A 14,733-nucleotide genomic window follows, 5' to 3' on the forward strand; every position below is an offset into this window, starting at 1 on the left:
ACCCGAGGAGAAGCAGTAAAGGAGGTAGAAGATATTGGCGCTGTTCTGGGAGAGAGTTTCGAGAAGGATATGATAAATTCAGTAGAGTATCGAGAAAGATCAAGAAAGACCCCAAATTGTGGTTGGATTTAGGAAGGAAGAGGTAATGGAGCTTCAAAAGAGAAATTTCGGGGGGGCTGGATAGGAAAACGGACGCAGGAGGAGAATTGTCAGAACTGGGAAATAAGACAGCCGAGTGAGGGTGGTGTGCCTTTGGCGGGGCGGGGCAGAGCATAACAGCGTTGGTGGCCGAGAGAGGAAAAAGTCAGGCAACAGAGTTTGAAGACAAAAAAGGTAGATTGGTGGTTAATGTCATCTGGAGAAGTAAGACGAAGAGATGCAATTTGCGGGCCTTGTTTGGTTTCCTTGAATGAGTTACTTACCTGCTTTGCATCCCTGGTTTGAGCCAGTGGGCCTAAAAAGTCCTGGGAGCTGGCTATTGTAACTGTCAAGAGGTTGGGTGGGCAGGAAGGTGATTGTATTTATAGGAAGAGCCAAAGGTAAGAATGCTGTGATTCTATTGGGAGAAGAAAGCGAAAGACTGGAAGGAGCACTTATTTATTCAACAAACTTTTGTTGAGCATTGGCTACTTGCTAGATATTGTCGGGGAGGAAGAAATTTTCCTCTATTCTTCTAGCTTCCTCTGGCTGTCTAAGAAGTAAACTGACACCAGACAGAATAATAGGAGAAAATCAAACAAAAGTTAATAGCATGTATACCTGGGAGAGACCCAGGAGAACTGAGTGACTCGCCTTAATGGCCGAAGCCCTCACCTTAAATACCATCTTCAGCTATGGCAAAAGAGGATGTTGGGGGTTGTGGTTTGAGACTTCAAAGGGGAGAAAGGCAGTTCACATGGAGAAGGTAAATACTTGGTAAACAAATGTTTGCTGGCCCTTGCAGAGACTAGGTGACTCTGATTTCTAGGCTCTGCCGAGTTCCCGCCACCACACCTATCCCATATTCTTTGCAGATATCTCTGGTGACACCTTAATTAGGGGAACGGGCCTTCTCTCTAAATCCTTTTAGGCAGTTAGGGGGAAGTCTTTGGGGCCTTAAAAATGGACATCCTAAGTTAACCCTCCTGCCAAAGAGACACGTTTTAGGGTGACAAATTTTGCTCCCCTGCAATATTTTTCTAGGTCTGAGGATACTGCAGTAAACAAAATAGACAAAAGTATCAGCAGTCCTAAGGCTGTCATTCTTTTATTAGTAGAAGGAGAGCAAAACAATAAAAATAGTAAGTAAATTAGACCGTATGTAAGAACTGATTAAGTGTTGTGGGGAATAATTTTTAAAAGGCAGGTTAAGGAAGTGAGGGTAGGTCTCCTTGAGAGGTGAGAAAGTAAGCATTCCATATTAGAGGGCAACCAGAGCCCTAAGGCAGACGTGTGCTTGGGGAGAGTCAAAACCGCGGGGAGGCCAGTGTGGCTGGAGTCCAAAGAAGAGGTGAGGAAGCAGAAGTAGGCTACGTCAGAGAAATAAGGGGGAGCCACAGATGGTTTAGGACAGTGATTCTTCCTGTGTGGTCCCCAGACCTGCAGCCTCAGCATCACCTGGAACTTGTTAGAAATACGGATTCTAAGGCCTCACCCCAGACTTAACAGAATCAGAAACTCTGGGGATCAGGTCAAGCAATCTGTTTTAACAAGCCTGGGTGATTCTAACCACTATAAGAACTTTGCGGATAACTGTGACTCTGGCTTGTCAATGCCCTCCTACCAGAGACCATCAGGAACACACCCATACTTAAACAAGTTGGGTTGATTACCCCTTCCGGTGAGGGAGCAGATACTGTGGAGAACCACTGGGACAGCTGAGTAAGAGTGTGGAAAGAACCTATTATAGGATTTGGGCTCTGCGTGATTTGGGAGAGGGCTTAAGGAATCAAAGCTTTACTTTGGATTGGGTGCTGTCAGAAGGCAGGGACAATTCTATGATTGGGTATCTCAATATATATTATCTCTCAGATGGGTAAGCTAGAGCAAGTTTAAGGCTGTAATTGGTAGAGAACCAGTAGTCGCATTAGCAGAGAGAAGAGGATGTTTGGGTATTTCCTGGGTTGCACAGTGACCTTGTTTTTGTCTCTGCTTAGAAGAAATTATGACGAGGCCTTGTTTGGTCTCATTTTATCATGGTCTGAGTGACCCTGTCTGATGTCAGTGTTCTGAGATGGTTTATATCCAACAGGAGACAACAGGAGCCTGGCTGTGAGGGCCAGGTCAGCTTGTAGCAACACTGAGACCTAGCTAGGTCAGTCCGGTTCCCAGATGCAAGGGGCTGCTTTTTTCTTTCTTAGGCTTTTGCTCTGAGAGAGAGGAAGCCACTGGAGGGTTTTGAACAGAGGAGTGACACGATCTGACTGAGTTGAAAAAGAATAAGTCTGACAGATGAGTTGTGAAGAGACTTGGGGTGGGGGGTGGGGAGTGGAGAGTGGAAGCCGGGAGACAAGGTAGGAGGTGAGACGGTTGAAGGATAAGAGGCTTGTTAAGAGCACCTCAGCCAGATCTAACACACCTCAGAAACTTCGAAACTTCCAGAGATTCTAAGATTTAACAGATCCTATCAGAAATCCATTAATCAAGGAAAAGCTATCAAGTTAGAAGTAAGGCCTGAACAAGGTTCTTCCATCTTTTATGAAAGAACCTTTTATGGAAGAGGCCTTCCATCCAAACCACCAATTCTCTTCTGGTTTAATAACTACGGATGAATTATAGGCACTAGGAACACTCTACGCCTGTTGTGTGTGTGTGTGTGTGTGTGCGCGCGCGCACGTGCACACATACGCATGTGTGTAGCTATCAGTTCCCATGTGGAAGGTACATTGCTAAGAGTTTTATGCGCTTCATTGCAGTTAATCTTCACAAAACCCTAGATGGAATTATTATCAATTATTATCTCACTTTTACTGTTGAGCAAACTGAGGTTTAGTGAAGTATTTCCTATTTCCTTGTTTCTGATATCCTGTTGAATAAGAGATGTATTACTGACAATGTTCTGGGGAGAAAAGGTTACAAAATTAAATATACATACCAGTTTTAACCCCACTTTTGGGAATTTGTCTTAGAGAAATAGAAGTACCCAGGATGTATGCATTATACAAAGATGTTAATTATATTAAAAGAGAAAAAAAGTCCTCAGGCTAAGAAATGGGAAAAGTGTATATTCTGCTCCTTTGTTTATAGTTTGAGAAAAAACACAAGAATGGTTTTTCTTGGTCCTCTGCTTCTGATCTCTGTTTATACTCTTTGCTTTCATAGTTATGTGTCCTATCAGACACATTGTTTAGGGATAAAACCTCGGTATTCTGAATATCAGACAAATGTATCCTCATCATTTACTTCTTTAAAAAAAGTTTTAATTGTAAAATACACATAATGTACAATTTACCATCTTAACCATTTTTAAGTATACAGTTCGGTGGTATTAATTACATTCGTAATGTTTTACAGCCATCACTACCATCTGTCCCATAATTCTTTTCATCTTGTAAAACAAACTCTGTACCCTTTAAACAATAACTTCCCATTCTTCCCTCCCTCCAGCCCCTGGCAAGCACCATTCTGCTTTCTGCCTTTGTGATTTTGACTACTCTAAGTATGTCACCAGTGGAGTAGAGAGTCCAGAAACAGACCCTCACATATATGGTCAATTATTTTTGACAAAAGTGCCAAGACCATTCAGTGGGAAAAGGACAGTCTTCTCAGCAAATGGTGTTGGGAAAACTGAATATCCATATGCAAAAATGAAGTTAGATCCTTATCTAATACCATATACAAATACTAACTCAAGATGGATCAAAGACCTAAATGTAAGCCCTAAAACAATAAAACACTTAGAAAAAAATGTAGGACAAAAGCGTTATGACATTGGATTTGGCAGTGATTTCTTGGATATGACACCAAAGACATAGGCAACAAAAGAAAAAAATAGACAGATTGGACCTCATGAAAATTTAGAAATTTTGTTCATCAGAAGACAGTATTGGGAATTCCCTGGCGGTCCAGTGGTTGGGACTCAGTGCTTTCACCGCCACGGCCCGGGTTCAATCCCTGATCGGAAAACTAAGGTCCCACAGGCTATGTGCAGCGTGGCCAAAAAAAAAAAAAAAACCAAAAACACAAGACAGTATCATTTACTCTTTAGATGTGTGGAGCTTATATTGTTATTCATTGACTGACAGCATATGCTGCATCTCAGGCCATCCTTCCACAAATGTCCTTTGACCTTGTGAAATGAAACTGCAATCTTTCTTTTCTTAAACTAGTTCTTTTTTCTCAAGATTTTATATCGCCTCTCAATTTTCATGCTCTGTCTGAACTGGCGTGCATTTTTTTGGTCATTTTGCTGCTTCTCTGGTTAAGTAAAAAATTGGCAACGTGCAAGAGAAATGTGTCCAAGAAATTTTGTTTATGACAATCACAGCATTGTTTATGGTGATAAAAAGTTGGGAAAAAAATCTAAATGCACATTGTGCCTGTTACTAATTTATTACCTTTCAGTTCCAAAGACACCATTTATTGCTTGCTCTGCTATTGTGGAGCTGGACCTTTTAAGCATTTCTCTCTTGCTAGTGGGCACAATGTTAAGTTTTGTCCATAGAGGGCCTGGGGGTGATACTGCAAGGAGGAAGAGACTTCCTCCTTCCAGTGTGCTTTTGTTCTGGGTCCTACTGTGTGGCTGCCAGTGGCATGAATCGGGATATCCAGTAGTGCTCACCTCTGTCGAATTTCAGTGGCCCCTGTGTAGGGTGCTTTCCATTGAGTTTCAGTGGCGCTCCTGCTACTCAATGAGTTCTACCACCCCCAACAAGGTGGCTTCCCAGTACATTCTACTGGCATATTCCCAGAGGGTAGATTCTCAGCAATGATCAGTAAGCTTGACAGACACCCCCCATGGAGACTTCCCAGCAAATTCCACCAGCATCTCAGAGGGTGGTGCCCTACGTACCAGGCTCGGCCTACAGCAGCTCATTGGATATCCCTACCATGACCACCACTTGTCCAAGTTTTGGATCTCAACCCTGGAAGGGCAGAGACTCTTTCAAGTTTATTCCTTCCTTGGATGCTTTGCCTCAGTTCTAGTGGTGGTGGCTGCTCCCTATATATGCTATTCCTGTGACATGTAGAGCTTTCTACCTCTTCCATTAATCTCCTGTTCCTAGTTAATAATTCTTTTTATCGAACATTCTCTGTTCAAATTACTGTGTAGTTTCTATCTCCTGACTAGATCTTGACTGATATACCCATTATTAGGAGAAAGATGAGGGAATTCCCTGACGGTCCAGTGGTTAGGACTCGGCACCTTCACTGCTGGGGCCTGGGTTCAATCCCTGGTCGGGGAACTAAGATCCCACAAGCCATACGGCTCGGCCAAAAAAAAGAGAGAGAGAGAAAGAAGAAATACACGTGGAATATTATACAGGAATTAAAAAAAAATAAGTTAGACTTCTGCTTCTGTCTATGAAGAATCAACTGCTACAGGAGTTGTCTTCTCTCCATAAACAAATAGAAAACTGCATAAAATATATGAAATAATTATTTTCACATCTTGCACAAGGGCCAGCACCAGACTGTGAACTTTGAAAGAAAGGAAACAAGAGATGAGCTTTAAAAGCCCCTGCCTACTGCCCAGAGGCAGTTTTCAGACTGCAGCACAGAGAGGGGTTACCCAAACGAAGCTGAATTGAAAAGAAAGATAGTGGCGTACCAAGGAGGCCAAAGTGCCAGGAATTTGCAGGATGTAGTACTGAAAAGAGGCAATTCCACAGAGAAAAAACTCTGGACATCTCCACAGGGACCCTTGTGAGTCTTTAGCTGAGTTCTGTCTGTGCACACATGGGGTAAAATTCCATGAGGCCCGGAAAAGAACCACCCAGAAACAGTAGGCCAAACATTTCTTGAAGCTCCCAGAAGGGCTGCGAGTTGTGGGAAATTCCACCGATCAGAAAGACCTAATACCATTGGCATCAGAGAGAGCGCTTAAAAGGGTCATAACTCAGTAGTGGGGATGATTATCTCTAGAGTAAACGCTGCTCCTGGCCCACCATAACAAAGCTTAAAACTTGCCTCAGAACACTCAAACTGATTGCAGGTAACTTAATTGCATCCCAGAAGAAAACCCAACACTATCAAAAAGAATACAACAGGGCTTCCCTGGTGGTGCAGTGTTTAAGAATCCACCTGCCAAAGCAGGGGACATGGGTTTGAACCCTGGTCCTGGAAGATCCCACATGCCGCGGAGCAACTAAGCCTGTGTGCCACAACTACTGAGCCTGCACTCTGGAGCCCGCGAGCCACAGCGACTGAGCCCGCGTGCCACAACTACTGAAGCCCGTGTGCCTAGAGCCCGTGCTCTGCAACAAGAGGAGCCACCACAATGAGAATCCCACGCACTGCTACAAAGAGTTGTCCCCACTTGCCACAACTAGAGAAAGCCTGTCTGCAGCAACGAAGACCCAACGCTGCCATAAATTAATTAATTAATTAATTAAAAAAAAAAAGAATACAACGAAATGCAGCCCTCAACACTGTAAAATTCACCATATTAAACATCCAACCAAAAGTTACCAGGCATTCAAAGAAACAGGAAAATATCACCCACAACAAAGAGAAAAATCAACCATTGAAACAGCCCCAGAAATGATAGAGATGATAGATTTGCAGACAGCTTCCTTAAAATGCTTATTATCGATCTCATAAATATACTCAAGGATGTAAAGGAAAACATGAACACCATATGGAGAAAAATGAAAGGTAGAATTAAAAAAAAAAGAGAGAAGTTGAACTTCTAGAGATGAAAAATACAAAATCAAATTAAAAATACACTGTATGGGATTAACAGAAGTTTCGAAGATTAGGGGGAAAGATGAGTGAACTTGAAAAAGACAGCAATGGAAACTATCCAAAATGAAACACAAAGAGAAGAAAAATGAACAGAGTACCAGCAAGCTGTGGGACAGAATCACACTGGTTATTGGTCTAATACACAAGTAGTGGAGGTCACAGAAGGGGAAAAGCGGGGACAGAAAAAGTGTTTGAAGGAACAGTAGCCAAATATTTTTCTAATTTGATGAAAACCATAAGCCCACAGATTCAAGAAGTTCACCAAACCCCTGGTAGAAGAAACATGCAGAAAGTTACACAAAGCAACCTGAAAATAAAATTGCTGAAAATTAGTGAGAGAGAAATTTTTAAAGAGGCAGTTTTCTTTCTTATTTTTCTTAACATCTTTATTGGAGTATAATTATTTTACAATGTTGTGTTAGTTTCTGCTGATTCACTTTTTTATACATACATCCCCATATCCCCTCCCTCTTGGGTCTCCCTCCCACCCTCTCTATCCCAACCCATAGGTGGTCACAAAGTACCAAGCTGATCTCCCCGTGCAATGCAGCTGCTTCCCACTAGCTATCTGTTTTACATTTTGTAGTGTATACATGTCAGTGCTACTCTCTCACTTCGTCCCAGCTTACGCTTCCCCCTCCCCGTGTCCTCAAGTCCATTCTCTATGTCTGTGTCTTTATTCCTGTCCTTACCCTGGGTTCATCAGAACCGTTTTTTTTTCTTTTAGATTCCATATATATGCATTAGCATACAGTACTTGTTTTTCTCTTTCTGACTTACTTCACTCTGTATGACAGACTCTAGGTCCATCCACCTCATTACAAATAACTCAATTTCGTTTCTTTTTATGGCTGAGTAATATTCGATTGTGTATATGTGCCACATCTTCTTTATCCATTCATCTGTCGATGGACACTTAGGTTGCTTCCATGTCCTGGCTATTGTAAATAGTGCTGCAGTGAACATTGTGGTACATGACTCTTTTTGAATTATGGTTTTCTCAGGGTATATGCCCAGTAGTGGGATTGCTGGGTCATATGATAGTTCTATTTGTAGTTTTTTAAGGAACCTCCATACTGTTCTCCACAGTGGCTGTATCAATTTACATTCCCACCAGCAGTGCAAGAGGGTTCCCTTTTCTCCACACCCTCTCCAGCATTTATTCTTTGTAGATTTTTGATGATGGCCATTCTGACCGGTGTGAGGTGATACCTCATTGAAGTTTTGATTTGCATTTCTCTAATGATCAGTGATGTTGAGCATCCTTTCATGTGTTTCTTGGCAGTCCGTATATCTTCTTTGGAGAAATGTCTGTTTAGGTCTTCTGCCCATTTTTGGATTGGGTTGTTTGGTTTTTTGATATTGAGCTGCATGAGCTGCTTGTAAATTTTGGAGATTAATCCTTTGTCAGTTGCTTCATTTGCAAATATTTTCTCCCATTCTGAGGGCTGTCTTTTGGTCTTGTTTATGGTTTCCTTTGCTGTGCAAAACCTTTGAAGTTTCATTAGGTCCCATTTGTTTATTTTTGTTTTTATTTCCATTTCTCTAGGAGTTGGGTCAAAAAGGATCTTGCTGTGATTTATGTCATAGAGTGTTCTGCCTATGTTTTTCTCTAAGAGTTTTATAGTGTCTGGCCTTACATTTAGGTCTTTAATCCATTTTGAGTTTATTTTTGTGTATAGTATAGGAAGTGTTCTAATTTCATTCTTTTACATGTAGCTGTCCAGTTTTCCCAGCACCACTTATTGAAGAGGCTGTCTTTTCTCCATTGTATATTCTTGCCTCCTTTATCAAAGATAAGGTGACCATATATGTGTGGGTTTATCTCTGGGCTTTCTATCCTGTTCCACTGATCTATATTTCTGTTTTTTTTCCAGTACCATACTGTTTTGATTACTGTAGCTTTGTAGTATAATCTGAAGTCAGGGAGCCTGATTCCTCCAGCTCCGTTTTTCTTTCTCAAGATTGCTTTGGCTATTCAGGGTCTTTTGTAAACAGACACTTTTCATATGATCCAGCAATCCTCCTCCTGGGATTCACCCTAAAAAATTAAAACTTATATTCCCTTAAAAAGCTGTACACAAATATTTATAACATCTCTATTCAAAAAACAAAATCTCTATTCAAAATAGCCCCAAACTAGAAACAACCCTATTGTTCTTTGACAGGTAAATTGATAAACCGATACATCCATACAATGGAATAATATTCCATAAAAAAGAACTAACTCTTGTACAACATGAATGAATCTCAAAAGCATTAATGCTAAGTGAAAGAAGCCAGTGGAAGAAGGTTATGATTCCATTTATATGAAGTTTTAGAAAACGCAAAAGCAGATCAGTGGTTGCCAGGGGCCAAGGGATTTAGGGAGAAGGGATTGACTGCAAAGGTGCACGGGGAGCTTTTTGAGATGATCACAATTTTTTCTATCCTGATTGTGGTGGTAGTTACAAGAATGACACATTTTAAAATACATATCAACTGTACACTAAAAATGAGTGTGCTTTATCACATGTGATTTATACCTCAATAAAGCTTATTATTAGAAACAAAAAAGGAATGTGTTTAGATTTTTTATCAATTGACCCAGGAGGATGTCCGTGATGTATTGTTATAGGAGAAAAGCAAGTTACATAGTAGCACGTGTAGTGTGATCACCTTAAATAAAACAACACTGAAAAAACCCCTCTGTATCCCTCTATATGTGTAGTGATATTTGCAAGCTTGTAGAGAAGTCTTGGGCAGAAGAACACACACTAAGCTGGTAACACTGGTTACATCATGTGACTAAGAAAGAGGGGGAGAGTATTACGTTTTTCTTTATACATCTTTGGATAGTTTCATGTTTTACAATGATTTATCATGAAAATAAAGGGAATATGAAAATAATAGGGAGATGTGTATGTAGGAGGAACTTTGGTGGAGGGAGAGGTCTACTGTACCAGTGCAGGGAGGTCAAAGGGATCAAGATAAGGTCATTAAACGTGACAAAAAGGAGATCTTCGGTAACCTCCGAGAGAGCATCTTAAGTAGTGAGGTGGGGGCAGAAGTCAGGATGTGATGCATGGAAGAAAAGCATGGACTGGAAAGAAAGGCTTTGGGTATGGACCACTTGTTTAGGAAGTTTGGTCGTAAAAGGCAGTTAAGAAACAGACAGTTAAGAAGGGAGCCACAGCAACAGTTGGAGGTTTTTGTGAGTAGAGGACAAGGATACTTACGGCTTCTTGAAGGCCAAGAAAAGAGAACCAGGACTTACCTGGTGGCTCAGTGGTTAAGAATCCGCCTGCCAGTGCAGGGGACACAGGTTCGAGTCCTGGTCCGGGAAGATCCCACATGCCGCGGAGCAACTAAGCCCATGTGCCACAGCTACTGAGCCTGCACTCTAGAGCCCGCGAGCCACAACTACTGAAGTCCGCGTGCCTAGAACCCGTGCTCCGCAACAAGCGAAGCCACTGCAATGAGAAGCTTGCGCACCGCAACAAAGAGTAGCCCCTGCTCGCCGCAACTAGAGAAAGCCCGAGCGCAGCAATGAAGACCCAGTGAAGCCAAAAATATAATAATAATAAATAAATAAATTTATTTAAAAATAATAAAAAGAAAAGAAAAGAGAACCAGTGGACAGGAGCTGACCAAAGGAACTGAAGAATGGTGTAAAATGGTGGTGAGACAGCCCTTGAGATGGGAGGGGAGGGATTGCAAGGACAGAAATAAAGAGTTCTCATTTCCCTAGAATTCAGTTTTGTTTCATTCACGGCTGTCATAGACCTAGGAACACACCTTTCCCAATCGCTGTCTCTAGTCTAAAGAGCCCAACTTCCTAACAGGCAACTGGGCCCTGATCTGGAGCATCACCTGTGTGACCTAGTGCAGGTCACTCAGGCTCTGTAAACCTCAGTTTTCTCATTAGTAAAATGGGATAAATAATAGTACCTACCTCATATTGTTGTTGTGAGATAACGCATTCAAAGAGCTTAGTTTGCTGCTCAACTGCTGGTCTGGGGGCAGTCTCTCTGACCTGTTGTGGCCTGGGCCATATAATCAGTGATGTCACAATGCCCTACTAGACTCCAGCTTCTCTATTAGGGAGTTGCAGATCCTTTGGAGCTAAGGACTGGAACTGATATGCGAGACCTCTCCCAACTGAGGGTTTCATGAGCATACTCCTTTGTCAAGATCTTGGTGAATAGTCTTTTGCTGTGCAATCGTGTCTTAGAAATTGTTTTACTTATTATCATGATCGTGCTTGGCTGGATGCTTTCTGTTGGATTTGCATGTTACATGGGCACATTTCCAGAGTTTGTGGTAAGGAGTGACCTTGCCTGTTAATCCCTCGTAGTCAGTCCTGGCTCTGGCTAACCCTCCCAGCTGGCGTTTCTGACCAAACAGGAAAGATAGTTGGGGTCTCACCACTAATAAGAGGTCAGGATGTGGTGGGAACAAAGTTTCCCAGGCTACTTCCCATCCCATTGGGACATCGTTAAGCCTTTCCCCCTCCACTTGGGTACTTAACATCACTTATTTCAAAGCACTATGGAATTTATAAGGGGTCTGGTGGAGACAGTGCCTGACTTCTGGATTTCAGGCCAAGTGGATCAGTGGTTGCTGGGAGGAAAGGGAATGTGGACATTGGTGGGACCTTTTCAGCAGCCCTTCCAGTCACATACAGAGCCAACGAGTTGGGCCAGCTCTGCCTTTGAGTTTCTTTCTTCCTCAGCCTCCAACTCTGAAATGGAAGGAGAGGTAGGCTGTTCAGGAGAGCAAGACACACCTGAGGAGTCGGATTTTGGATGAAGATCTGCAGCTGTGAGTGGGCATGAAGGTCTGTTGGGCTGGATTCTTCCCTTTCAAGAGAACTCAGTGGCACCCTGAAATCTCAATGGAAAGCTTACATTCCTCTGGAAAATAAAATAGACTGCGGAAGGGGAAAGAATTTGGGGAGTACTGCTGAGGACAGCAAGCCCTGGTTCGAAGATTTGTCAATAACCGTACCTCAGGGGTATTCTTTTCAAAGACTGTTCCATCTATTAACTTATTTTCTCCATGCAAACTCTGTAATAAATTAGACCAGCATTTTTAATGCCCTCTTTGGCAGATGCTGAAACTGGAGTTAGTGTAAATTTGAGTTCAAGTCCTAACCTTGCAACTTCCTAGCCATGTGACCTTGAGAAAGTTCAATCTCTCTGAACCTCAAGTTTCTTCCTCTGTATAATGGAGATGTTCCAGTACCTTTCTGTTTTTGTGAGGATTACATTTGGGAATTCATGTAAAGCATTTATTGCAAAGCTTGACAATTAGCATTTAGTAAATGCTAACTTAACAACTAGGCAAAATAATGAACCAGTCAACAAAGAGTTACTGGTGACTATACTTACCTAGGGCCACACAAACCAACCCATTTGTGAAGCTGGGTGCAAGCATAGATCTCAGGACTTAATACCTCTCTCACTCATTCCACTAGACCAGCCTGCCGATAGGAAACATTAGTAGCCGTGTCCTTTTAGCAAACCATTTCCTGGGTTTCTCAAATCCCACCCCGTGTCATTCAGACCAGTTTTTTCAAAGATGTTCCCATTGTTAAACTTAACTCTAAGAGTCTTAGTAATATGCCAGTTACAGGAGCAGGTTTTCTGGGAAGCTCCTCCAGAAGGCATGGGTATCTATCAAGTCCCAGGCCCATACTAGGAGCAAGGCATGATGGTGGTTCTTTTGTTTGTTTGTTTTCTCAATCTGCCCCAGAATTTCTATGAGAGTATTGGCCCAACAGTCAGACCTGTGTGGGGTGGGGATGCAGATGGAGGCACTGGGCACTTGTTCAGCTTGAGCCACTGCCACAGTGTGATCCTGACCAAACCACTGAAACTATTCTGTGCCTCGGTTTCTCCAGCTATGAAATGGGCATAATAGCCCATCTTCCTTTTCTTCCCTTCTCAGGGAAGTTGATAGGAGGCTTCCCCTGCACGATGAGGGTTTAACTGTGCCATTTTGCAAAGTGCAAGATTTTTCTTCTTTAAATAGCCTAACAATAGTATTTAAGTAATTGCTTATAGCGTACATACCCAGTCACTCCTCCCAGTTAATCCAGGGTGTGTTTTATTTGGCTTTGTTCACAGCAGTGTTTTTTTTTTTTTTTTGCATCTGATTGCATAAAGCAAGTAGTCAAAATTTTGGCAGGTGATGAGTTAATAAAGATATCAGCTAGATCCTAACCACACAGAGTCACTAAAGAATGGGGCCCTTCTGCTAAGGGCTCTTCAGCCTCTACACATCTGGCATCCTGGCCAACTGTCCCATAGCTACTCACTCTGATCCCCAAGGTCACAGGAGCTGATGTCACAACTGGTGTCTGAGCTCTGACCACCAAATAGCCATGGCGAGCCACTTCAGGTCAGACTAGACCACGAAGCTCCTCAGCCAGGAGCTATCATGCTGGACCATCCACCATCTGGTCTTGAATGAAGACAGCCCAGTTTCCAGGACTCAGGGAATAGAACACCACACCTTTCAGAACCGCCTGTTTCCCCCTGCACACACCACCAGCTAAGCAAGAAGCCCCACAATGATCGTTGTCTTCTGGATGCTTCTCATTGCAGGAACGATGTGGAAGGGATATAAGTATCCCCCAGGAGGGGTAAATGTGCCTTCAACTGTGTTCTCTCTTCCCACTTTGAAATGTATTCCCCGAGATAAATGAACTAAGCATCAAAATCCAACTTTAGAAACAAATACTCTCTTCTTTATTAAGTTATTGTAGCATACCTACTTCTATTCTTATTCACTATCTACTTAGAGTTGAGAGAGTTCCCTCTTTCATGTGATCTTTTATACATCTTTTCCTAAGAGTCTTTACTTTTTTTAAGTTCTTCAGTGTCTTTCAAAAAAACTGGAGGTATAAAGATATTTCAGGCCCAGACTCAAAGCTGTATGACAGTGCTGACCTAGTCTCATGCTCATGGGACACTTTATATGTTCAGCCTTCTATACCACTTAGCCCACACCAGCAACCCACGCTTAACTGTCCCTCATCAGGTAAACACTGGTCTGTAAAACGGTTCTGGTGGCAGATGTCTCTTTTCTCTCTCCTCCTGTTAAGACCTTGGATGTTCATCTTTTCTTTGCCTCTTGTCAGCTCCCACACTGCTAAGCCCCTGTGGCAACTGGGATTGGAGGCATTAGGTGAGACAGAATTGGACACAGCTACCCCTGCCTGCCCTTGAGGGCAGCTATCTCAGCCCCACACCCTAGCAAGCACTAGACAAGACCCACCTGACATACTTTTTTCTTCCCAGATTCCGGTGGAAATAAGCAAAGATGATCCTGGTGAAGTAATGCAGCTCTGAAGCTTTCCTGACCAGCTGTACTGTTCCTGTTGGTTTCACATAAAGTAATTGCATACCATTTTGTCACATTTTATGTAACAAGTTACCATACTTTTTTTTTTTTTTTCAAGTTACCACACTTTTAAAGATGAAGACTTGGTATTCTGTTAGCTCAAAACAGGGAGAGGGAGGGTCGGGAGGTAGTTGGGTGGATAGGAGTGATTGGGTCCCCTCTGCTTCATAGTCTGTAAGAGTGGCATTAAGACTAAGATACCTACTTCAATTTGTCCCCTATTCTGTACCCTTGAACATAGAAATCCTCTAGAGCTCTTTAGACCTATTTCCCACATAATACCTTTCTCCTGGGTCCAAGGTCCAGGGTCCAGGCAGGGGTGAAAAATGTAAATGTTACAGAAAGGGTTAGAGATTGCAGCAACTTTAAGCCTATTCTCTGGGGGTATTTCTCTGTGGCCTTTTCACAGCTATCATTAAGCCCAAAGCTTACACCACGTGGGGAAAGGGCATTTTCATA

The 14,733-nt window shown here is 42.5% G+C and overlaps 1 protein-coding gene and 1 long non-coding RNA gene across 2 annotated transcripts; both read left to right on the forward strand.

The window, feature by feature from the left end:
- The first annotated feature begins 148 nt into the window (after positions 1 to 148).
- On the forward strand, positions 149 to 11,698 carry MISFA (mitochondrial sheath formation associated). The gene is given in 2 exon segments (XM_033861708.2): positions 149 to 11,187; positions 11,600 to 11,698. Coding segments are annotated over 2 exon segments (162 nt in total). The 5' UTR covers positions 149 to 11,118; the 3' UTR covers positions 11,693 to 11,698.
- Positions 11,699 to 11,710: 12 nt separating this feature from the next.
- LOC141279369 (uncharacterized) lies at positions 11,711 to 14,280 on the forward strand. Its single transcript, XR_012333482.1, has 2 exons — positions 11,711 to 13,513; positions 14,172 to 14,280. It is a non-coding gene; the product is annotated as an uncharacterized lncRNA (long non-coding RNA).
- Positions 14,281 to 14,733: the final 453 nt, after the last annotated feature.

The sequence above is a fragment of the Tursiops truncatus genome, chromosome 8 (genome assembly GCF_011762595.2).
Source record: "Tursiops truncatus isolate mTurTru1 chromosome 8, mTurTru1.mat.Y, whole genome shotgun sequence".
NCBI lineage: Eukaryota > Metazoa > Chordata > Mammalia > Artiodactyla > Delphinidae > Tursiops > Tursiops truncatus.